This window comes from Hylobates moloch, unplaced genomic scaffold (genome assembly GCF_009828535.3).
Source record: "Hylobates moloch isolate HMO894 unplaced genomic scaffold, HMol_V3 SCAFFOLD_5, whole genome shotgun sequence".
Taxonomy (NCBI): Eukaryota; Metazoa; Chordata; class Mammalia; order Primates; family Hylobatidae; genus Hylobates; species Hylobates moloch.
The window spans coordinates 106,528,428-106,553,284 of record NW_026652280.1 but is presented as its reverse complement, the minus strand read 5'-3'; the positions used below and the strand labels follow the sequence as shown (position 1 = coordinate 106,553,284).

The 24,857-nt window shown below is 44.4% G+C and overlaps 3 protein-coding genes across 4 annotated transcripts in view; 2 read left to right on the top strand and 1 right to left on the bottom strand.

Moving 5' to 3' along the window:
- The first annotated feature begins 3,141 nt into the window (after positions 1-3,141).
- LOC131380673 (uncharacterized) lies at positions 3,142-3,349 on the top strand. Its single transcript, XM_058439361.1, is given in 2 exon segments — positions 3,142-3,276; positions 3,278-3,349. Coding segments are annotated over 2 exon segments (207 nt in total).
- Positions 3,306-18,275, top strand: BCL9 (BCL9 transcription coactivator). The gene is made up of 7 exons (XM_032151595.2): positions 3,306-3,442; positions 4,427-4,743; positions 5,971-6,160; positions 7,361-7,460; positions 10,383-12,624; positions 13,840-14,100; positions 15,419-18,275. The coding sequence occupies exons 1-7, from the start codon at positions 3,390-3,392 to the stop codon at positions 16,534-16,536; spliced, it is 4,281 nt and encodes a 1,426-aa protein (XP_032007486.1). The 5' UTR covers positions 3,306-3,389; the 3' UTR covers positions 16,537-18,275.
- Positions 18,276-18,720: 445 nt separating this feature from the next.
- Positions 18,721-24,857, bottom strand: part of ACP6 (acid phosphatase 6, lysophosphatidic) — a 43,433-nt gene continuing 37,296 nt past the window's right edge. Inside the window, exons 10-11 of one of the 2 annotated variants that reach the window (XR_009213638.1) lie at positions 22,502-22,649; positions 18,721-19,695 (exon numbers count right to left, since the gene is read on the bottom strand). Coding sequence is in view for 1 of the 2 variants with exons in the window: in XM_032151635.2 (XP_032007526.1) it covers positions 22,587-22,649 (63 nt within the window). In the remaining variant the exon portion in view is untranslated. Of the gene's footprint in view, positions 19,696-20,781; positions 22,650-24,857 lie in introns of those variants that run through there. The other variant, XM_032151635.2, reaches the window with a different exon arrangement.

The following is a 24,857-nucleotide window of genomic DNA, read 5'->3' as shown; positions in this document are numbered from 1 at the left end:
AGGCCTAGTCCACCTGTGGCTGGATTGACTTTTGGGAGAAAGTGGGCTATTTTTTGTTTCAGTAATAGAAAAGAAAGAGGAGATAGATATTGATGAAAATTGGTTTGTGTATTTAGCAGTAAGAACTTTCTGCCTGGCAACGTCTGTTCCTATTAAGTACTGGGCAAGTCCAGGTATTGGGAGTGGGAAGGAAGGGAGGAAATGGGGTACCCAGGAGATGTGGAAGGTATTTTGAAATGGCATCTGGCATGATAAGCCAGCGTGCTCGCTAGAGAGTGGTAGTAGTCATAGTAATACTTAACACTGGAGTGCTTACATTATACTGCTGAGCACTTTATATGAACTAGCTCACCTTGCCCACCAAGGCTCTACTTTGACAGGCACTACAGTGATGAAGAGCACAGACTTTGGGGCCGGAGTGGCCAGAGTGCTGCTTAAATGCCCACTCTACCACTTACTAGTGTGTGAGCTTGGGCAAGTTACTTAACATTGCAGAGCCCGTTTTCTCATCTCTAAAATAGAAATAGTAGTGGCACCTGCCTCTGGGGTTGTTATGACTGGGTTAACATGTTTGTACAGTACTCAGAACAATGCATGGCACATAGTAAAAATTTTAAGTATTAATTTAAGAATAGAAGAGAAAAACATTGTGTAAGTAGATCTAAGGTGTTAGGAGATGTAGTTATGTTGGGGGAAAAAAAATCTCTCTGGCTATAATGATTCTGTGGAAGATCCTTTCCAGTCCTTAAAGGTGGTTAAACAGTTGAACACTAACATCCTGAAGAGGCTGATTTTATTCTTTGGAGCTGTAGAATATGTTTGGCAGATTTTTTGCTCAGTCGTTTTTATCATCAGAAAGGCTAAAAATAGGGACAACTTATTTCCTTGGACTAGGGATTGAAAAACCTAGATTTTGATTCCAGTCACTGGGTGAGCCCACATGCTTATTTCAGCCTCTGTGCTGTCTCTCCCTCCATAAAGTAATGGGAAGGAAGATGGCTTCAAGGAAAGAGCCAGAGTCTGAGAGCAGTGATTGGAAACCTGGAAGAAGCCATTCACACGCCATGTGCTCCATTCATTCATCTCTAAAATGCCTGTCAATCAAAGTCAGGCAAATTGTGAGAAAATGAAACTGTATGTAGAAGTACTTAGAAAATAAAAGTGTTTTATGTTCACAGCATTATTATTAGAAATAATCTTTGCTACCAGCTCATCATAAATGTTTGGCAGATTAATGAGGTGATTTGATAATTGTAATGTTTTGAGTTTCTTTGGAAGATGTGTGTAACACAGATGCCAGGTGTTTCTGTTATGGGAGAACTTGAATAAGTCACAGAGGATCTACCTACATTCTTAGTACATCATGCTGAGTATTATAGAAAAACAAAAGAACTTTAAAACAAGGTTCTTGTCTTCTAAGAGCATAGTCTTCACAGGGTGATAAAATATACACCTAGGATTATTCAGTACAACATGTGATTGAGTGCTAGAATACGTGATGCAGACAGAAAGTACTAGAAGAAGTTATGGAGGGGGACTATATAGGTGGTAACTGCTTTTCTTTTCCTGAGGTAAATGTTTTCTGATGGCTTTGTCCATGCAAGATTCATTTTCTACTTCTATTTTCCCAGTGATTTCTAATGTTCATTGAGAGGTTACAAAATGGTTTATGATTATATATGTCGAACTTGACAACCACAATCCATTTCTTAGTCTAAACCAAAAAAAAAAAAAAAAACAAAAAAAGCTGGAAGATGATGGGGGATAAAAATAGAACCTTAAATATAATCAAGACCAAAATGTTTTTTAACATGCTCTCTCCTGAGGTCAGCATAGAAACATTCATAATGTTTTTATTCTAGTTCTTTTTCCTGACTTTTTTATTTAAAAAGGAAAAAAAATTTAATTGGGTGTACTCAGAACTTCCATAAATTTCTTTCACTGTCCCAGGTGAAATAGCTGAGACTATTGCAGATTTCTAAATGAAGAAATAGACCTTTAACGTGTGACAGTGATCATAGTGCTACAACCTAGGATATAACTGATCCTCCCAATTTTAGCCCAGTCTCCATTCTCTCAAAGTACATGTAAGCTGCAACACCTGAGCTGTTTCTGACTCCCTTTGGTTCTGTAGTCACTAGTCCTGCACCTAATATTCTCCTCCTTCATTCCTATACTTTGTCAGTAAGATACTAGAAGCTGGAAGGGGGTTGATAAGGGGATAGTGGCTACAAGAAAACCATAATGGAATTGCCCTGGGAGGGAGCAGAGACTTAAAGTATGTCTTGGTTTTACCTGAATTCGTCTAGGCTTCCCTGAATAAAGGACTTTCTCATTTGTTCTCTAGCTAGGTTTGGGAATATTTTCTTGACCTTTATGCTTCAAATTAGCCTTGCAAATTGGCTCAAAAAATATCTTAGCCTTCAAAGATGTTCTTTTACTTTCAGAATTATGGATCATTCCCATGCTTACCCATGCCTGCAGTCCCTGTCATTAAGCAGTGAGAACACAAGACACATACTCGGCATAATTTAATAGAAAGATCATGGAAATCAGGGGGCAGAACTGATTGTATTTGGTGTTGGTTCAATATTTGATTTTAAAGTCCCCCCACCCCCAAGGCCCTGAGAGTATAAACATAGATTAATTTGCATCATGGTTTGAAATTGGGGGAGTTGTTTCATTTCAGTGCTGTTGTTTGCCATCAGAACTGAAACACCAGATAGTCATTATGGATCTGCGGTACCTAGGGGTTTCAAAGCATTGTTTTGAAAAAAGAAAGACCCAAGTTTTTGAGGGTTTTGTATTCAAAACTACAGAAATATAAGGGAGAATACATAGCTAAAGAGAAAACTGCCTTCCTCACCTGCTCACCCTTGCCTGGTCCATGCTGCTTGGGTGGGAGGCTTGCATGCTTGGCAGGAAGTCCTAGTCACCCTCCAGCTGGTGTGGCCCCTGAGCCTTTGTCCACAGAGGGAGCATCACCCTTTCCTTTCACCCTGATGGAAGTGGAGGCATGGTCTAGCTGCTTCGCTGAGTTGGCTAGTGCTTTCACCTTGATCCTGTTGTAAGGGTGTTTTATGTCTCTGTTTTTGCTCCCAACTTTTTTTGGGTGGGCTTTTCCTGTAGTGTGCCCTGGAGATGCGAGATTTTCCTCTGGCAGCAGGAGGCACGCACCCAGAGAATGCTGGAGCTGCAAGGGGAAAGGACCCACTTCCACAGCAGAGAAAAACAAAGAGGAAAAAGGCATACAGGCAGCGAGCGCTAAGGGACGCACCCCAGCAAGCAGTGGGCCAGTGCCACTGCCCCCAGCAGCTGTTTCTGCTGCAACCTGAGAGGAACTTGGTGAGCCTGTCCCGTTTGTGACTGCAAGCTCAGGATTTCAATCAATGCATTCCAGTAACCCTAAAGTGAGGAGCTCTCCATCAGGAAACACACAGAGGTAAGGGCTGGGGCCTCTTCCTGCCTTTGGGGATGCCATAGGCACACCATGAACACTCATTGGTGAAACAGTATGTTGAATTAGAAGTAAATGAAACCCAAATGAGAAAGGAAGAGAAAATAGACTAGTAAATAGTAATATAAGAGTAAGCAGGATACAGTGTAATCAAAGCTTATGTTAGAGTTTTCCTTTGTTATTCTTTTGTCCATCATCCCCTGACCTCTCCACCCACCTCCCTGCCAAAGCACAAACGAAAGGACCGTAGAGACCAACCAGTACAATCTGCCCAAGTTGGCAAACAAGGAAGCTGAGGCCTGGAATGATGAGGAGGCCTAATGTCTTAGAACTAAAACATTATTCCCCGGACTCCCACTGTGACACTTTTTCCTCGGTTTCACAGTACTTAAATTGTTACTTTAAAAGAATTTTGTCCTCACTCCCTGAGGGCAGTGGTTGGTTTATCTGCTTTGGTGTAATACTGCTTGTTGGGAGGGATTAGTATCCTGGAGGATTTCCCTAACCTGACAGTCACCAGCTCCCGTGCTCTTCGGGACCAGCTTGCATTTTCCAGCAGGGAAGTGAGGCTCTCCTACAGCTGTTCCTTGTCATCAGCCTGGGGGTGGGTAGTATTTTGATCTTAACGATGCCTGTTTATTTACTCCGAGCTAGTCTTAGTGTAAGAGTCATTTCTCTATGTACATAGAAACCATTGTCCTTTATTGACAGAAGCCCTGGAGATGGGTCCCCATGTGACTCTAGGGTTCCTGAAACCTGGCAGGCCACTCTGCTTGATCCTCCTCTCTGTTGATAGCTCTGAGATGGGATCAGGGGTGGTGGGAGCAAGCAAATGGCTGAGGTGAATCATGGGGTGGTTATTTTAGTCCTAAGGGTCTCCTTGACCCCCATTAGAAACTGCCTCTCCCTAATTTGTACTGACCAGCTGTATCTGGTGTCTGATCTTCCTTTGTTATTTGTTTCTTTTAGTAGCCCTAAGTCAAAGCAGGAGGTGATGGTCCGTCCCCCTACAGTGATGTCCCCATCTGGAAACCCCCAGCTGGATTCCAAATTCTCCAATCAGGGTAAACAGGGGGGCTCAGCCAGCCAATCCCAGCCATCCCCCTGTGACTCCAAGAGTGGGGGCCATACCCCTAAAGCACTCCCTGGCCCAGGTGGGAGCATGGGGCTGAAGAATGGGGCTGGAAATGGTGCCAAGGGCAAGGGGAAAAGGGAGCGAAGTATTTCCGCCGACTCCTTTGATCAGAGAGATCCTGGGACTCCAAACGATGACTCTGACATTAAAGGTATGTCTATAAGATCTTTGAGACTCAGAGGGAAGTAGGTATTCCTGAGGGAAGGCCTCTGACATTCGACAGAGGCCAGAGAGCCTAATATCAGACAAGTGGGGAGAGTAGGTATCAGATTGATGAGTTCTCACAGTTTATGATGGAACTGTTTCTTCTCATTTTGTTACTAACTGAAGAATTGTTTGGAACCTCCTAGTTGAGGAGTTCTTGCCCTTAAGGATGCAATGGTTTAGGGGTTATGGTAGGATGTTTCACAGGCCTATCCCTGTTTGTACACGTTTCTGGCCTCTATGCTGTTTGTACTTTAGTTTCAAGCCAGTCGCTCTAGTTTGTCTGTGCCAGTGGCCCCCACTGGGGCAGTTTTTCTGGTATCCCCTTCTCTTCTCCATCAGAGCAATCCTCCAAGGCTTGGGTCTTGTGTTCTCTAGTTGCCATTTTGCCAGACTTGCAGACACAAGAGGAAGCCTTAATGGCCCTGGCAGTAGTCCAGATTTGTTACAGCTGATTTTAGTGTAGCAGGAATGAGTGGCTACCAGATGTGTAGAGATTTGGCAGGTACCAAAATGGAGTGAGCAAGAAAGGTATGGGACCAACAGCTGTGGTTTTAGGCTTTTTCCTCCTAGTATAAGACCAAAAGTCTTAACTGTAGGCCAGAACATGAAGTTAGTATTCAAGGAATGGAAGTATGATTTTCCAACCCAAATTAGAAATGGAAACCTGGGTGATTGTTTCTTCCCCGCTTCCTCCCCTCCTCCCTCAAGTATTTTGGCAGGCCTGCTATGAGTGCCAGCACTATGCTGGGGGGCCATGGTCAGCAAGATGGATACAGCTGTTGTCCTCAAAGATTTGAATGCACCTTGAAAGCTGATTATTAGACAGTTACAGTAAAATATGATAAATGCTGAAATAAGAGAAGTTAGAGGGCTGCGAGATCCATCCCCAGTTAAGTCTAGGAGGTTTCAAAAAGGTTACCAGAAGAAGGGACATTTACACTAATATATGAAGGAGATGTAATAGAGAGGTAAGGAAGTGGGGGAAGACTGCTTTATGGTTAGTCATTTGAGAGAGAAGAGTATTTGAAATTTTATGAGTAGAAGAGATTTCCTCTTAGCAAGGTGGTACTTCCTTGAAATTCTCAAGGTGGGTTTGTGTTGTGATGCTATATATGCTGGCAGAAGAAAGGAAATTTTATTCTTTCTATGACGAGTCATTTTATTCTTTTAGAATGTAATTCTGCTGACCACATAAAGTCCCAGGATTCCCAGCACACACCACACTCGATGACCCCATCAAATGCTACAGCCCCCAGGTCTTCCACCCCCTCCCATGGCCAAACTACTGCCACAGAGCCCACACCTGCTCAGAAGACTCCAGCCAAAGTGGTGTATGTGTTTTCTACTGAGATGGCCAATAAGTAAGTTGATGGCTGTGTCTTGCTGTTGGGCAGGGCTTGTCTGGGGACCTAAGTTCTTATTCCCATTGCAGATTGATCTTTTATTATCACCCAAAGTTAACAGTACAGAAAGAGATAAAACATAAAACCTCCCAACCCAAACTCCCCCAGAGGCAACCACTGATAATACATCCTTTGCTTCCCTTTCAGAAATTTTTCGTGCTTGTACAAATATACATATATATCTTTTTTTTCTTTTCTTTTTTTTTTTTTTTTTTTGAGATGGTGTCTGTCTCTGTCGCCTAGGCTGGAGTGCAGTGGCGGGTCTCGGCTCACTGCAGCCTCCACCTCCTGGGATCAAGCAATTCGTCTGCCTCAGCCTCTTGATAAGCTGGGATTACAGGAACCCGTCACTACACCCAGCTAATTTTTTGTATTTTTTAGTAGAGATGGGGTTTTACCATGTTGGCCAGGCTGGTCTTGAACTCCTGGCCTCAGGTGATCTGTCTGCCTCAGCCTCCCAAAATGCTAGGATTACAGGCATGAGCCACCGTGCCTGTGACTCATTTCTTCTCTTTTAAACAGAAGAAATTGATTGCACAATACACACTTTTCTGCAACCTACCTATTACTATTTTCTAAACAACACAAGTAACAAATGTCCACTCTAGAATAATTAGAAAGTATAACTAAAAATTAATATCTCTGGAATTCACAGAGATAACTACTGTAAACATTTATATATATAAATTTTTAGTGGATGGATGCATCAATTTTTATTTATCAGAATTGTGATTATACCCTACATATGGTTTTCTGACTTTTTTTTCACTTAAGATAAAAAGTGAATCTTAACAGCCTTAAACTATCACTAGGTATTGTACGATCTCATCTTCCCCCTTCTTGGGTTGGGATTTTGAACTCGGATTCTCTATAAAACACCTACTACAGTGGATTGGTTTCAGGAGAAAATCTTGGTTTTTGTTTTTTAATGCCTCTTTTGGGATTTGCTAATGGCTGTCTTTTAATTTTAGAAGTTTGATGATAAGTGGTAAATATAAATAATGAAACATGTTTGTCTTGATTTCTTCAACATTTCTGGTGGTTCTTTATATTCCTTCCTCTCCCTTACAAGTTTATTGTGTGGTTAAAGTGCTTTGGAATTACAGTTAGTGAAATAGAAACAAGTTCTAGTGTGTGCTGTCTCTTCTGTCTTTGCAGAGCTGCAGAAGCTGTTTTGAAGGGCCAGGTTGAAACTATCGTCTCTTTCCACATCCAGAACATTTCTAACAGCAAGACAGAGAGAAGCACAGCGCCTCTGGTATGTTGTTTCAGAAACTGAGTAATGGTTTAATGATTCTACAGTGACTGCAAAGGAAAGGAGGTGGTGAATTTAATTGATAGGAAGGTAGTCTTGATGGCATGAGCTGCGTTCTTGGCATTTAACCTAATTCTGGCATTGTGGGGCATTAGGCATATCATACTATACTAGCCTTTTCTACGAGAAAGCTGGTAGATTGATGAATTACTAGGGGGAAGAAGATGCAAACTAAAAGAGGAGCTATACAGATATCTTTGGGTTTCCTTCATGTAATCGTCTCTGGGAAAATCTAAATTCAGACCCTGTGTACAGAGCAGGATTTTTAAAAATAACACTCTTGAGCTAGTTGAATAACAAAGAAAGAACAGAAAAAAAGCAACAATTAAAACTTCTAGAGTACATGATGACAATATCATAATCAGAGCCTCATCGACTTTCAAAGTGATTCATATTTATTTCAAAGTGATAAGACCATTGAATGCTTTTAATTGCTTGATATTTGTAAAATTGTAATAAATGTTAGTCTGTTTTCTATCTGGATCTTAAGCACCTGCTGTAAACTCCATTAGAAAAAGCATACAGTGGCTGGGCATGGTGGCTCATGCCTGTAATCCCAGCACTTTGGGAGGCCGAGGCGGGCGGATCACGAGGTCAGGAGATCGAGACCATCCTGGCTAACCCAGTGAAACCTCGTCTCTACCAAAAATACAAAAAATTAGCCAGGCGTGGTGGCGGGCGCCTGTAGTCCCAGCTACTTGGGAGCCTGAGGCAGGAGAATGGCCTGAACCTGGGAGGCGGAGCTTGCAGTGAGCTGAGATTGTGCCACTGCACTCCAGCCTGGGTGACAGAGTGAGACTCCATCTCAAAAAAAAAAAAAAAAAAAAAAGCATACAGTGGATATTTTCATGCGCGTAGTTTACCAAATCGAACCAAAAGATACTTCTTATATCTGGCATCATCAAGCCATTGCACCAGATGCTATGGGGGATACTAAGAAGTTCAAGACACAGTCCCTGCTTTCAGGGAGCATGAAATCTAATACTGGGATGAGTCTTAAACATGGGAAAAGTTAATTGACAATAAATAATCAAAGTGACAATTCAAGATAAAATAGGTGACATCTTTCCTATTTTGTGTATCAGAAAAGTCTCCTTCTTTGTAGACATAAGCAGAGCTTAGGCCTTTCTAAACTTAGAAAAGGAATTTCACATTCCCCATGCATCTTGACTACTCAAGGGTAGAAGATGCATACAATTATATTTAAAATGCTTATTGTCCTGGAATGAATATGGTACAGTGTAACTGAAACCAACCTTTTATTGACTTAATGGCAGTTCTTAATACCTACACCTTAATACCTACACCTACACCTTCTCTGGTACTAAAATCAGGAAAGGAGTTAAGGAAGGAATTGGGAATAATCCATTGTTCCACATCTAAATGTTTTCTGCCGTCATGGTTTCCTTATATGAAATCAGTATCCACCCGCAAAAAAGAAAACCTGACCAACAAAACCAAACTTAAAATGGCACTGGAAGGAAAATCAAGGTGACCTCTACACTCCAGTTAGGAGTGTGGATATGAAATACACTTTTGACTGTACAGAATCATACAAGATTCAGCCGATCTTACCCACACAACTCGATACCTACAGGCAGAAGTGCATGGATACCTCAAAATCCAACATTTATATATATATTCACAGAATATAAGTGCCCAAAGATATGTTTTCATGTGTATACAACACAAATTGTTCATATGCGGAGATACACATAATTATTTGTTTACATATTTGCACACAGGTAAACATTCCAGAGAGTAGATGAGGAGGTAAGAGCCTGAAGGGTTTGGAAATACAGACTGGATTAAGTGAACAAGTAGGAGCAAATGAACACAAAAAAAGGGTCTGGAGAAAGGCCTTTGGTGAAAGGTCTCTGAGACAGGGTTTGTAGATCAAGCCCTTCTGTTCATCAGTGCCCTCTTACATTTCAGCAGTGCTCTTGGTTTAGACCCAGAACATATACATCCCTCTTCCAAACATTCAAGGTGTCCGTGTCACCTATTGTAGGTGAGTGTGCTTCTACCCTGGACTTAGCATAGCACTGGTACTTAATAAACAATAATAAGGCAATCATCCAGCATATTAAAAAAGGCCAGTCTACTGTCTATTGGAAAGAACAGTTCAAGAGACACCATGAGCTAGATAGCCTCAGATTTCTCCACAGAAGCTTCCTGACTGCAGATTATCTCACTACAGTTAATGTACAAATTCTTATCAAATGTGGAATCAGTGATCACAAACCAAAAACAGAAACCAGAGATGTCAGGCCCCCTGGAAACTCCAGGAGGGGAGTGCCTCAGTAGTCACCCTGCCAGAGGAGACGTTGAAATGGAGCAGCCTTACCCGCTTCCTCGGCTGAGAGAGTACAGAGCTGCAAGTGACTTACGCTTTCTCTTTCAGATGGCAACATCAGGCCTTTTGATTGACAATGAGAAGTCTACATACCCAGTTATACTTTCAGGGAAAAGAAAAAGGTGTTAGGTACAGCCTCCCACATACCAAGAAACTAATCTCTCTCTGAATCAGAAACACATAGTAGACATGTGATATCAAACCTGTTCCTCAAAATAGATACTGAAATGTATTCACTTTGGCAGAGTAGCTCTCCCCTGGCATACTTTTAAAGTTATTGAAACCTAATCTTCAGCAAGGGAAAGAGGATACCATTTGACAGTAAGTTTAAAAAAAAAAAAATCAAAATGTCTCCATGCCCAAAAGAGGGTTGTACATGAGCAATTCCTACAGCCACTGTCAGTTAGATTTATGTGACTGGAGACAATTCCTTTATAACATACCTTGCTCTTTTAATTGCCCTTCTGTTCAGTTTACCAATGATTCTTAAACTATTTGTTTGTCTTCAGAACACACAGATATCTGCCCTTCGGAATGATCCGAAACCTCTCCCACAACAGCCCCCAGCTCCAGCCAACCAGGACCAGAATTCTTCCCAGAATACCAGACTGCAGCCAACTCCACCCATTCCGGCACCAGCACCCAAGCCTGCCGCACCCCCACGTCCCCTGGACCGGGAGAGTCCTGGGGTAGAAAACAAACTGATTCCTTCTGTAGGAAGTCCTGCCAGCTCCACTCCACTGCCCCCAGATGGTACTGGGCCCAACTCAACTCCCAACAATAGGGCAGTGACCCCTGTCTCCCAGGGGAGCAATAGCTCTTCAGCAGATCCCAAAGCCCCTCCGCCTCCACCAGTGTCCAGTGGCGAGCCCCCCACACTGGGAGAGAATCCCGATGGCCTATCTCAGGAGCAGCTGGAGCACCGGGAGCGCTCCTTACAAACTCTCAGAGATATCCAGCGCATGCTTTTTCCTGATGAGAAAGAATTCACAGGAGCACAAAGTGGGGGACCCCAGCAGAATCCTGGGGTATTAGATGGGCCTCAGAAAAAACCAGAAGGGCCGATACAGGCCATGATGGCCCAATCCCAAAGCCTAGGTAAGGGACCTGGGCCCCGGACAGACGTAGGAGCTCCATTTGGCCCTCAAGGACATAGAGATGTACCCTTTTCTCCAGATGAAATGGTTCCACCTTCTATGAACTCCCAGTCTGGGACCATAGGACCCGACCACCTCGACCATATGACTCCTGAGCAGATAGCGTGGCTGAAACTGCAGCAGGAGTTTTATGAAGAGAAAAGGAGGAAGCAGGAACAAGTGGTTGTCCAGCAATGTTCCCTCCAGGACATGATGGTCCATCAGCACGGGCCTCGGGGAGTGGTCCGAGGGCCCCCCCCTCCATATCAGATGACCCCTAGTGAAGGCTGGGCACCTGGGGGTGCAGAGCCATTTTCTGATGGTATCAACATGCCACATTCTCTGCCCCCGAGGGGCATGGCTCCCCACCCCAACATGCCAGGGAGCCAGATGCGCCTCCCTGGATTTGCAGGCATGATAAACTCTGAAATGGAAGGGCCAAATGTCCCCAACCCTGCATCTAGACCAGGTCTTCCTGGAGTCAGTTGGCCAGATGATGTGCCAAAAATCCCAGATGGTCGAAATTTTCCTCCTGGCCAGGGCATCTTCAGCGGTCCCGGCCGAGGTGAACGCTTCCCAAACCCCCAAGGATTGTCTGAAGAGATGTTTCAGCAGCAGCTGGCAGAGAAACAGCTGGGTCTCCCCCCAGGGATGGCCATGGAAGGCATCAGGCCCAGCATGGAGATGAACAGGATGATTCCAGGCTCCCAGCGCCACATGGAGCCTGGGAATAACCCCATTTTCCCTCGAATACCAGTTGAGGGCCCTCTGAGTCCTTCTAGGGGTGACTTTCCAAAAGGAATGCCCCCACAGATGGGCCCTGGTCGGGAACTTGAGTTTGGGATGGTTCCTAGTGGGATGAAGGGAGATGTCAATCTAAATGTCAACATGGGATCCAACTCTCAGATGATACCTCAGAAGATGAGAGAGGCTGCGGCGGGCCCTGAGGAGATGCTGAAATTACGCCCAGGTGGCTCAGACATGCTGCCTGCTCAGCAGAAGATGGTGCCACTGCCATTTGGTGAGCACCCCCAGCAGGAGTATGGCATGGGCCCCAGACCATTCCTTCCCATGTCTCAGGGTCCAGGCAGCAACAGTGGCTTGCGGAATCTCAGAGAACCAATTGGGCCCGACCAAAGGACTAACAGCCGGCTCAGTCATATGCCACCACTACCTCTCAACCCTTCCAGTAACCCCACCAGCCTCAACACAGCTCCTCCAGTTCAGCGTGGCCTGGGGCGGAAGCCCTTGGATATATCTGTGGCAGGCAGCCAGGTGCATTCCCCAGGCATTAACCCTCTGAAGTCTCCCACGATGCACCAAGTCCAGTCACCAATGCTGGGCTCGCCCTCGGGGAACCTCAAGTCCCCCCAGACTCCATCGCAGCTGGCAGGCATGCTGGCGGGCCCAGCTGCTGCTGCTTCCATTAAGTCCCCCCCTGTTTTGGGGTCTGCTGCTGCTTCACCTGTCCACCTCAAGTCTCCATCACTTCCTGCCCCGTCACCTGGATGGACCTCTTCTCCAAAACCTCCCCTTCAGAGTCCTGGGATCCCTCCAAACCATAAAGCACCCCTCACCATGGCCTCCCCAGCCATGCTGGGAAATGTAGAGTCAGGTCAGTATGCTTGCATCCTCACAGTTGGACCTAGTAGCTGGAGACTGCTAGAGCCTGATACGGTTACTTTAAGAAAACTGGTGTCTTGAGTACACAGATAGAGAAGGCAGTCTTGGTTGAAATGGCCATATTTGTGGCAAGGTGCATAATCAGTGCTTCTATGGGGTTATGCAGAAGTGTCCAATCAGCAAAAAATACGTATGTCAGAGAGACTGTTAAAAAGAAGAGGGGAAATGGGGAATATGTGTTGGGTTCACAGAATAATTTACATTCGCACAATGAACAAATGCAATAAAATGTCTTAACAGTGGATGAATGTGGCTTCTTTAAATACTGGACCCACTGCAAGGGGCTGCCCTTGAATCGAGATTCTGGGTATAATCCTAAGCAGAGAGAGGGGAAGCTGCTGTAAGACTTGTGTGGTTCTTGTAAATACCTGTTGACCACAGAAACGGTTACCAAAACCTTCTCCTTGGTAGACCGCTGTTTTCACATATCAGCTACAATTTAGGAGGATTTTCTTCCTGGGAGAGATTCTTGCTGATGATGATGGTTTTGTGAGTGGGACTAGAGGTGGTCAGTGGAAGTAGCGCCAAGGTGTAAATACTAGGTTGGTGCTGTCTCCACCTGAGAAAGACTAGAATCAGAGCAAGATAGAAGACTTATCCTACCAGCCTAAAGTGTCTCTCTGTGGGGTAGCAGTTCACTGAAGCAGTACAGTGGAACAGCCCCCTCAGACCTTTTTGGTTCAAACATCTTGGTTGTGGAAATTAATCAAGAGTGTGTGTAGGGTGATGTCGTTAGTACCTGGGGTTATATCACTAGTCTGGTTTCATGGCATACTAATACCTGAGTCGAATTCTAAACTGTGATTGGCAAGGGAAAGAGATCCACTTATTTCATATTCTATTCAGTGAAATGGTTGTCTGTAAACCATATTTTCCCCAAGCTTGAACTAATATTTCTAACACATTCCTGGTGTGTTTGTCTTCACATCTGCTGATCGGTCATGTCACCTCCATATCACACCGCGGTCTCCCTCTGCACTTACACAGAGCTTGACTAGAAGATTGATGATTTGTGTCTGGGATCTAATAACACTGTCCTGTTCATCTGTCTCATTCCTGGCCTTGCTAGTTCATAATCATAGGGCCCAATACCCTTCAAAAGGAATCTAATTCCCTGCCCATTTTGTTTTATTTTGCTTCCTTTTAGGTGGCCCCCCACCTCCTACAGCCAGCCAGCCTGCCTCTGTGAATATCCCTGGAAGTCTTCCCTCTAGTACACCTTATACTATGCCTCCAGAGCCAACCCTTTCCCAGAACCCACTCTCTATTATGATGTCTCGAATGTCCAAGTTTGCAATGCCCAGTTCCACCCCGTTATACCATGATGCTATCAAGACTGTGGCCAGCTCAGATGACGACTCCCCTCCAGCTCGTTCTCCCAACTTGCCATCAATGAATAATATGCCAGGTAAGATATCAGAAAGGCAGGTTGTGGAGTGAGTGCTAGACCAAAGAGAAACCTCTTGAAGCGTTTTCTCAATGGCTATACACCTGAATAGGTGGAAGTTCAACAAGTAGAAAAAATCTTCCATCTAAGGTAGTTTCAGTAGAATGAAAGTGCCTTGACTAGAGGAAGATAATTTCTTATTACTTGACTCCTTATTTGTTTGTAAGAAAGCAGGTTTCTTTATAGTTCTGATGCTTCTGTGTACCTGGATGGTTTTCAGGGTTTGTTGTTTTTGTTTTTTCTCTTTGGGTCCTCATGTAGCAATATAGAGAGCAGTTTCTAATAGGCTGATTGGAATATCTTTAGTTCTCAAGTATTTTTTTCTGGAAGAGCGGCCTCAAACCACAAGCAGCCACAGGATTTCAGACAGTGGAAAGCCCCTATTTCCTAGAGAAGCCTTTTTTTTTTTTTTTTTTTGGACTAGGGAGATAATAAAATCCTTCCCTTCCCTACACATTCGGTACACCTTCATTCCTATACCCACCCCTCACTTCGACTCCTGCCACCTGACTAACAGATAATGATCAGGATGGTGAAAGCAATCAGCAAAGAGACCATGACTTTTCAGCCATGAGTTTCTGGTTCCAGTTCTATTCTGATTGTTACGAATGCTTTTTATTTATCAGTAACTCTAATTAACCAGGTTAGTACATGTACCAGGAACAGCATAAGCCCCCTGCCACACTCGGTGGTAATTCCACAGAGAGACCAAATACTTCAATGTCCCAGGGACTGTATTAGAATATGTTACTTTCCTTTTCTATTAAAAGTTATTTCTTGAACATTTCATGTAATCTCGAGTTTTAAATGCTTTCTCTATAAGGCACTTATAAAATAATGCCAAATGCCAATTGAAAAATGACCTGTTTAGTTTCTTTGTTATGATTCCTGATCATTGGGATTGTAGTACTGATTTCTCCAAAAGGACCGTACTTGAGTCATTCAGGCAAATTGTTTTCTTCTGTGTTAAATATCTCCAATGAGGAAGGCGAAACTCATTTGTGTGCTAATTTATAACTTTTCACACATGAGAATTTCTCCCTTGCTATCTTCTACACACTCCTAAATCAGAGAGTTTAAGACTCATACTGTCCTGTAGAGCTCTTGGTTCGTATGTCCCCAGATGTATTATGATCTTATTGATGGCAGGGATTGTGTGTTGTACGTTTTCCCAGCATTATACTATGCACATTGGATGCACAGTAGTTTTTTTGTTAATTTATTATAGTTTTTCTGAGTTGATTTTTGGTTGATTCCTTTGATATCTTTATTTTTCTAGGAATGGGCATTAATACACAGAATCCTCGAATTTCAGGTCCAAACCCCGTGGTTCCGATGCCAACCCTCAGCCCAATGGGAATGACCCAGCCACTTTCTCACTCCAGTCAGATGCCCTCTCCAAATGCCATGGGACCCAACATACCTCCTCATGGGGTCCCAATGGGGCCTGGCTTGATGTCACACAATCCTATCATGGGGCATGGGTCCCAGGAGCCACCGATGGTACCTCAAGGACGGATGGGCTTCCCCCAGGGCTTCCCTCCAGTACAGTCTCCCCCACAGCAGGTTCCATTCCCTCACAATGGCCCCAGTGGGGGGCAGGGCAGCTTCCCAGGAGGGATGGGTTTCCCAGGAGAAGGCCCCCTTGGCCGCCCCAGCAACCTGCCCCAAAGTTCAGCAGATGCAGCACTTTGCAAGCCTGGAGGCCCCGGGGGTCCTGACTCCTTCACTGTCCTGGGGAACAGCATGCCTTCGGTGTTTACAGACCCAGATCTGCAGGAGGTCATCCGACCTGGAGCCACCGGAATACCTGAGTTTGATCTATCCCGCATTATTCCATCTGAGAAGCCCAGCCAGACGCTGCAATATTTCCCTCGAGGGGAAGTTCCAGGCCGTAAACAGCCCCAGGGTCCTGGACCTGGGTTTTCACACATGCAGGGGATGATGGGCGAACAAGCCCCCAGAATGGGACTAGCATTACCTGGCATGGGAGGTCCAGGGCCCGTGGGAACTCCGGACATCCCTCTTGGTACAGCTCCATCCATGCCAGGCCACAACCCCATGAGACCACCAGCCTTTCTCCAACAAGGCATGATGGGACCTCACCATCGGATGATGTCACCAGCACAATCTACAATGCCCGGCCAGCCCACCCTGATGAGCAATCCAGCTGCTGCCGTGGGCATGATTCCTGGCAAGGATCGGGGGCCTGCTGGGCTCTACACCCACCCTGGGCCTGTGGGCTCTCCAGGCATGATGATGTCCATGCAGGGCATGATGGGACCCCAACAGAACATCATGATCCCCCCACAGATGAGGCCCCGGGGCATGGCTGCTGACGTGGGCATGGGTGGATTTAGCCAAGGACCTGGCAACCCAGGAAACATGATGTTTTAAGCTGCTAAGATTGGATGTGCCGATCCTTGTCAAGATGAGATTCCAGGTCCTGAGAGCTGCTTTGAGGGAGTTCCAGGAGTACTTACTATTGGTCATGCAATAGGAGAACAGAGACCCGAGGGCTGCTTTGGGGGAGGGGGGAACTCGAGAATGTATGGATTTACCTGAAAACAAATTATTCATTTAATCAACAGGTGTGTTTTTTTTAAGATTTATTTTTTAAAAATTATTTTTGTGGACTTGGGTATCCATGATGGCACCTACTTTTGGGAATCTGTAGCTGTGCTTTGAGAATTGCCATCGGTCATGTGTTGCACCGTTCTCTGTATGTTTACGTCCTTTGGACTGGCTTCTCCCAGGATTCTGTTTTTGTTTTTTTGATTTGGGCTTCATTTTTTTTGTGTGTACTGTACTATATTGTAAAAGGGATTTTAGCAGAGACTTTAGTCTTTGGGGCAAGAGGAGAACAGGAATGCTGGGCTGTTTACTTTAGGTGGAGAATCCATCTTCAGACCTTTGGACTATTTTCTTTCAACTGCAGTGTATAGAAAAACCAAACTACGACCTCAGAGCAGAGTATTAATGAAAAGCACAAAAAAAGGAACTAAGTTCAGTGAGGGGTGGGGGGAGGGGGGAGATTTTTCTTTTGAAAAATAATGACTCTTAGGACATTTGTTTTTCAGTTCAAGTGCTCTTCAGCACTGTCTGTCTCCCAATATACCAACCCACTGGCACATTTTTCTCTTGTTTTCTCTCCCATTTTGCTCTGTCTCCTCAGTTAAGTGTTTCCTTCCTTTGTGCCCCCCGCTGGTGACCCTCTGCTTCCCTCTCTCTTTCCCTTTGGCAGCTGCAATACACAGTGTTATTTTGGGGAAATAAATCTAGCAAAGCCTCGCCTTCCGTGCCGAGCGTCCTCTTGGCTCTGGGAGGGAAAGGTCTGTCCTTGGGATGCTCTCTGGTCTTTTTTTCCCCTAAGTCTTTCTCTTCCCCCATCATACCCTTCCCTGCCCACCTTGTTTTCTGTTCTCCTTTTATTCGGAATTCCCAAGTGAATTTTATTAATGTGGGAGTGGAACAGATGCTAAAAGCTATCCAGGATTTTGTTTCTGTTTGTTTTAAATTTTGTGGTTCCTTCCCTTTCCTCCCCGTCCCATGCGTAAGACGTTCTGTGTAACCTCCATTAAATTTGGTACAAAACCACTCGCCAGAGCTGTGGTGTCAGAAAAATAAAATATATTGTTTCTTACAAAATTGAACTGCCTTTTTTGTTCATTTGGATTCCTGATTGTTTAGTTTTGGGCATACCGGTTGCCATGTGACCCAGAAGCATAGACTCTTTGTATTGGAGTTGATCAATAAGGTGATGGTTAGGGAAAGCAAATAAGAGTACCTTCTCAAAGCATATTCCATGCTGTTAAGGAATAACTACTCATGTAGGTTTATTCTGTACTGTTCCTATCTCAGTCATGAAATCCTAGTTATAAGCAGAAGAGCAACCCTGGTCCCATTGCTGAACTTTACCTCTAGGGCAATTAATGGTCTTTATTAGGAATGTTTGTGAGAGCCAGTTTAGTGGTATGGAGTAATTAAGAAGGCCAAAGGTTGTATGTTTAGTTATTTGAATAAGCTATGAGATGTCCCTGGGTCTTGTTAAGGTAGAATATTATTACTATACCTGCAAATTATGGGTTTCCACAGTCCGTGGGTTTCTGTGGTCCTTTCTGGCTCCCCACCTCCCCCCTGCCCCATCACCTCTGCTAACCCTGCTCAGTCTCTGTGCACAGTTCACTTCTCACCACACACATCTTCAGCAGATCAGTGTGTATCCTGCAAGGTATGTGTCTGATGGACTCGCTGTTGTGCTTCTGTGCAGTTAATTCTGTTCTGGTGTGTGTATTTCTTTGAGTTGTTGTAGGTGTTTTTAGCTCAGTGAGTGGGCGTCTGTGTGCATGTTTGTTCTTAGGTGAGAGAATCTAAGCGAGGAGCGGCAGGTGCAGAGTCATCTGCAGACAAACTTGTACAAATTGGGCTCTGCTGGTGTTTCACAGTCTGAGCTTTTCTCTCCGACAATTGTTTTGGAGAGCCATTTTCTCTTCCTTTTCAGCAGCCCTGTCTTCTCAGTAACACAAGTGCCCCAGACAACAAAAAATGTGGAGATGAACATTTGAGTACCTACTCTACCAGTCGCCTCCCTGCACTTTATCTTGCTGATTTTTAAGGGGCCCTATGAAGTGAGTGGTAATGATCTCATTTGCAGATGAGAAAACTGAGCTCACAAGTTTAAGAATTCTGATTCCATCTGATGTATTCTGTTGGTGCTGGGTAGTGAAACTTTCATGTTGTAGAGAAATTAGGATAGTAAAATGAAGATTTTGTTTCACAAACTTAGCCATGTTTCTGGGTTCTCTGGCTTTAAAGTATATAAATGAGAGCAGACCAACAGCCAAGCATGGGCAGCACAAGATGAGAACCTGAAGGAAGGGTCCCACCTGGCATTTGTCTTCTGGTCTGGCTTCTTGGGTCGCTCCCCTCCTTGCTGTAGCCAACAGTGTTGCAGTCACTAATGGTGTGTGGTCCTGTTGTTACTTTCACAGGCAGGGAGTCAAGGCATAAAAGGTACCCACATAGGAGAGCAGGTACTTACTTAGAGGGCTAGCAAGAGACCGGTGGGTCTGGCTGCTGTGGGCAGCTGGATATGTGGCACTCCTCTTGCAGCCCCCTGCTGGAGAACTTGTGGCAGTGCAGATCAACTTGCCCACCTGAGTTTTTAAAATACCCCATCATACATCTTCATTCACTTTATCAGCACATGCCATTTCATCACGATAATGTCTGACAAGCCAAATTTAGGGCCTAAATACAACAATTTCTCATTTACTAAGATTGTTATAAAATAAAATTACCTTTGGAGAGACTGGATGCTGCTGCATGGAGAACTGATGCAAGATTTTTTAGAAATCAGTGAGAGTGATGAAAGATGTTTCATATTAACATATTCCTGTGAGAGCCCAGCCAATCTTCTCTCCTTCCTCTCCTGAAGTTTGGGACTGAATGGAGAAAATGCAGTAGTGACTTGTTCACTTCAGGGGAAAGTGGTGGAGTGTGTGTGGCTCATAGCATTTGTTCTTAAGGACTAACTAGAATTATGTAGCATTTTCCCTGAAACAATGTAAAATAAAATAATTTACTTTAGAAACAATTCTGCACTTATAAATGAAAACACATAATTATAGGGGTTCTATGAAGGAGGCGGCATGAGAAAATAAATTGAAAACAATTTTACATATTTAAAGCTACTCCTTAAAAAATGGATCCAACATTTCTCCCCGCCTCCCTGCACTCTATATTTGTTGATATTATCATCACAACACAGCTGTGGTCATCTGTGCCACCTGTGCAGTTGGACAGGACTCCGGCTTGGTTTAATGCTCCACTGTCACTGTTTGGAGTTCTTCATTATTGAATAGGGGCTCCACATTTCCATTTTGCCCTGGGTCCCACAGATTGCTTAGCCAGGCTGTTGTAAACAGAAATCACAACAGCTCCACAGAGGTGCTGGGACCCCAGTCTCCATATTTATTCTTTTTCCTTAACTAGTGGCCAGGGGCACCCCAGGCAGGGTACTTTGCTGTGTTCTGCTTAAACTGTCTACACTTCAGTCATTTCCTTTTCCTTTTCTGAGTAAATTTCAAGGTGCTGAAAGGAGAGGGAAGTTGCATTTTAACCCAAGGACTCATTTATTTAGCAAATATTTATAGAGCACCTACTGTGTATCAAGAACTGTGCAAAGGCTGGGATGTGGAAACAGGTGTGTAAACCAGTTATTGCGATACAATATGATGATTGCTACAGTGAAGGTGTGGACAGGGTGCAATGGGCCAGAAAGGAAAATTCAATGAATCCTCAAAGGGAAGGTGATTTTTTGAACTGACTCTTAAAGGAGAGAGCATTCCTGGAGGATGGTGGTGAGCATTGAAGCAGAGGAAATGGGAACAGCAGGGGCTTGCTGATGGGATGCCCTCTTTAAGGGAGGAAGAAGTAAAGAAGTAAGAAATAAGCCTAGGCTGGGCGCGGTGGCTCATGCCTGTAATCCCAGCACTTTGGGAGGCCGAGGCGGGCGGATCATGAGGTCAGGAGATCGAGACCATCCTGGCTAACACGGTGAAACCCCGTCTCTACTAAAAATACAAAAAATTAGCCAGGCCTAGTGGCGGGCGCCTGTAGTCCCAGCTACTCGGGAGGCTGAGGCAGGAGATGGCCAGAACCCGGGAGGCAGAGCTTGCAGTGAGCCGAGATCGCGCCACTGTACTCCAGCCTAGGCGACAGAGCAAGACTCTGTCTCCAGAAAAAAAAAAAGAAAAGAAAAGAAATAAGCCTAGAGAGAGAGTGGGTCACAGAGAGCCCAGTGTGGCCCAGTAAGGAGTTTGAACTTCAAAGTTTTAAGCAAGGGATCAGGTGATCAGATTGTGGAAGACAGGCTGGGGGCGGGGTGAGAGAACCACAGGAAGATCACTTGCAAAAATTTGCTTATTCTACAAAATCCTTAGACTCATCTCTTTTGCTTGAAATAACATTAAATTGTATCATATTTCCCATGCTGTTTAGACAACTTGAGCCTCATTGCCACTTTCTTTTCTCTAACTCAGACCTGTAATTTTTTTCAAAGTCACAAACCTTTACATTTAAGAAAAGTCATGGAATCCTAATTTGGTGGTAAGATTTTAATAACACATTTAAAGCAATAAGTTTATAAAGCACAAAACCAGTGGGTGGCCAAACATTTCCTATTGGAGGGAGCTAAATCATAAAAATAATGTTAAAAGGAAGGTATGCTATGAGGATTGTAATAAAAGTTGTCTCTATTTAACATGGCTTCTTATCTGGGTTACTGTTAAACAGACACGAATCTATTTTCTGCCTATAGGTGACCCCACTTCAGCTGTTAACTTTCTGTCTCAGTGCTTAATTGTGCTTGGTAATCAATACTGTCAGAGGAAGACGGTGAGTGTATGTCTGACCGTAGAAAGAGAAAATAAACAGAAGAATCAGAAATTATTTCCTCACACATAGTTAAAGCATGGGAAAATTCAGTTACTTCACCAAACACGAAAGAACCCAGATTTCTCTTGCAAAATACCTGCTTAGTGTTCCCAAACAATTATGTGGGTACCCTGGGGTTCCAAAGAACAGGTTAAAGAAACCCAGCCCTAGGAAACTGCATGTCTTCACTGGGGCCGGCTGGGCGTGTTGCTGTGCGGCTCTGGGTGGCTGGGTTTCTCACACCTCACCACCTGCACCTAGACCAGCAACCCCCTCTCATGAGGGGCTGACCCGCAGCTCTGTGCTAGCCACACTCTTCCATTCTCTAGAGGCTGGAGCCAGGGTCAAGGGCAGAAACAGCTTATGAATCTCAGTTATATCCAGTGTCCAATTAATTCGTGTTGAGGGTGAATTTAAGTTTTCAATCTTTTTGTTTTCTACAGTCAAAGTTCTTTTTATTAAAGACCCCAGGAGCTCATGTTTGTTTCTCATCTTCACCAAGCTTCCAGGAGCTTTCATTTTCCTCACTTCCCACATAGAAGCTCAACAGCTACCCCATGAGCTGTTTTCCCTGGAGACTCCTGCCCATCCCCATGAATCAATCTGTGATCTAAGGCCACGCTTTTGGCCGTGCTTTATGGGCTCTGGAGTACTGGCTTTTGGCTGCTCGGTTCTCAACGTCAAATGAAGACAAGGGCTGGGCCTGGCACCTTGCTAGAAACTGAGTCATTGTTACTGGGTTCAGTCAAAATGTATTTGATTACAGGGGATGGTGGATTACTGTGATTTATTTTGTTCTCCAAACTGCAGAAGATCTCCTGGGCTTTGGTAAAGTTCTCTAGGGTAGCTGTGAGTAGTGGAGCTATTGAAAACTTTTATACACACATATACACATACAGATTTACTTATACACATGTATATGTACCTTTAATATATGAAAGTATGTAAATAATTAAATGCCAGTTTTGAAATGTCAACACTGCAATGAAGAGTAGTTTGCTTTTTCCTTGTCAATGAGGCTGGAGAAGCCCTAGAATTTTCTTCATTCCTGTTATGCTTGGTACCTGCAAGGCCTTTAAAATAAAATTATCATTATTTAAAAGTGTGATAATACCAATGAGGAAATACAAGGATCACTTCCATACAAAGGAAGAACCAGGCCCAGAAGAGAAATTATCTGACAGGCACCTCAAACTTAACATGTCTTAAACTTAACCTCTGAATTTCTCTCACATCTTATCTCCATACCCCACTTCCCCATCACAGTAAATGACATCATGTCCATCCCCTAGTTTTCATGTCAGACAACTGGGAGTCATTCCTAATTCTTTACTCCTCATGTAAAACCATCAGCAAATCCTTTCATGCCAATTTCCAAAACATATCTTAAATCCATGCACTTTTCTTCATCACTCTAGATGAAGTTACTGTCTTTCACCTCATTTATTACGTGTTTGTTTGTTTGTTTTTTAACCAGTATTTTCACTCTAGCTCTTCAGTCTATTCTCCACAATATAAACAAAGTAACCTTAAAAAGTATGAATTGGCTGGGTGCTGTGGCTCACGCCTGTAATCTCTGCACTTTGGGAGGCCGAGGTGGGTGGGTCACGAGGTCAAGAGATCAAGACCATCCTGGCCAACATGGTGAAACCCCGTCTCTACTAAAAATACAAAAATTAGCGGGGCTTGGTGGCACGCACCAGCAGTCCCAGCTACTCAGGAGGCTAAGGCAGGAGAATCGCTTGAACCCAGGAGGCGGAGGCTGCAGTGAGCCGAGATTGTGCCACTGCACTCCAGCCTGGGTGACAGAGTGAGACTCTGTCTTAAAAAAAAGTATGAATCACACCACTTTCTTCCTTAAGACTGTTTCATGGCTTCCTAATGTAATTAGTATGAAACCCAAGATCTTTGGCAGGCCTGCCAGGCCCCAGCGCCTCTCCAGTTTTGCTTCATGCCCTTCCCCCACCCACTGTGCTCCAGCCGAACCATGCTAATTTCAGTATCTCCAGCGTGCCAAGGCCTTCTTGCCGCAGGACCTTACCCACACCAGTTCTTTGGCCTGGCATGCTTGACTCCAGGCTTTCCCAATGGCTGGCTTCTCCATGCCCCTCAGGTCTCAGCTTATTTGTCATCCCCTCAGAGAGGTCTTCTCTGAGTACCCTGTCAAATACCTATGCCCAACACACACACACACACACACACACACACACACCCCATCATTTTATATCACAACTCCGTTTGTATCCTTCATAGCAATGATGTATTTTATCTTGCCCACTGTGTGAAGTCAGGAGCCAAATTTTTCTTGCTCATCGCTTGTTCACCAGCATCTGGCACAGTGCCTGCACTCTATCAAAGATCAGTAAATAGCTGTTAAATAAGTGAGAGGGAAGAATGATCCATATGAGCTTGGGTGGCCAGGAAAGATTTCATGCTGGTTGTGGTACATGGGATGGACCCTATAATGAGGCTGGGGGTAGAGGACACACAGGCGACGACACGAATGAGGAAATGGCAGTGGGAATGGACGGATAAAGAAAAGCAGGCCAGATGACAGCGAAGGGAACAGCTTAAACAAAATTGATCATGTGCACAATAGAATGTGAAATTGAAAAGGGAGGGAAGAATGAATAGCCCCAAAAGCCAAGAAATGGAATTTCATCTTGATATGGGAAGTAATTGGGACCCACTCTTTGGTCTTAATCAGAGGACTCACATGCTAAGTGTTTTATCAAGTGAGTCTGCAGGGGCAAGCAGGATGGATTGAAGCAAGGACAGGCTGGAAGAGCTGACTGGAAGCATGCACGTATTCTGAGGTTGAGGAGGTGAGGCTCCTGGCGATGCAGTGGAGAGTAAAGGGTGAAGCAAAGACAGCTGTGAAGGAAGAACCCCTAAGACTTCATTGGATAATGGGGGCAATCATTGGAGAAGAGGTAGGAATCAAACATGATGTGGTGATTTTGAGACTGAGAAGCTGAAAGAAAGGTAGAATCGTGGTGTTGGAAGGGGCCACCCTACTGCCCTAAGTATCCCTGACAGGTGGTCAGCACCTCCACTTGAGCCATCCGATAATAGGAGGCCATTCTATTGAACGTCATTAGCTCTAATATTTAGAAAATTCTGCCGCCTAATGAATCAGGCTTCTTTTAGCTTTTTGCCCATTAGTCCCAATTCTGACTGTAGGAGTAAATACAGAATAAGAGCAGTCCTTCTTTCTCATCCCAGCCCTTCAGATAGTTGAAAACAGTTATTACTTCCCTCCTAATTTTCTTTTTCCCAAG

Coding starts and splice junctions, on each gene's coding strand:
- BCL9 (XM_032151595.2), top strand. CDS start 3,390: ATGCATTCCAGTAACCCTAAAGTGAGGAGCTCTCCATCAGGAAACACA. Junction 4,744..5,970: donor CGATGACTCTGACATTAAAG/GTATGTCTATAA, acceptor TTATTCTTTTAG/AATGTAATTCTGCTGACCAC. Junction 12,625..13,839: donor GCTGGGAAATGTAGAGTCAG/GTCAGTATGCTT, acceptor GCTTCCTTTTAG/GTGGCCCCCCACCTCCTACA.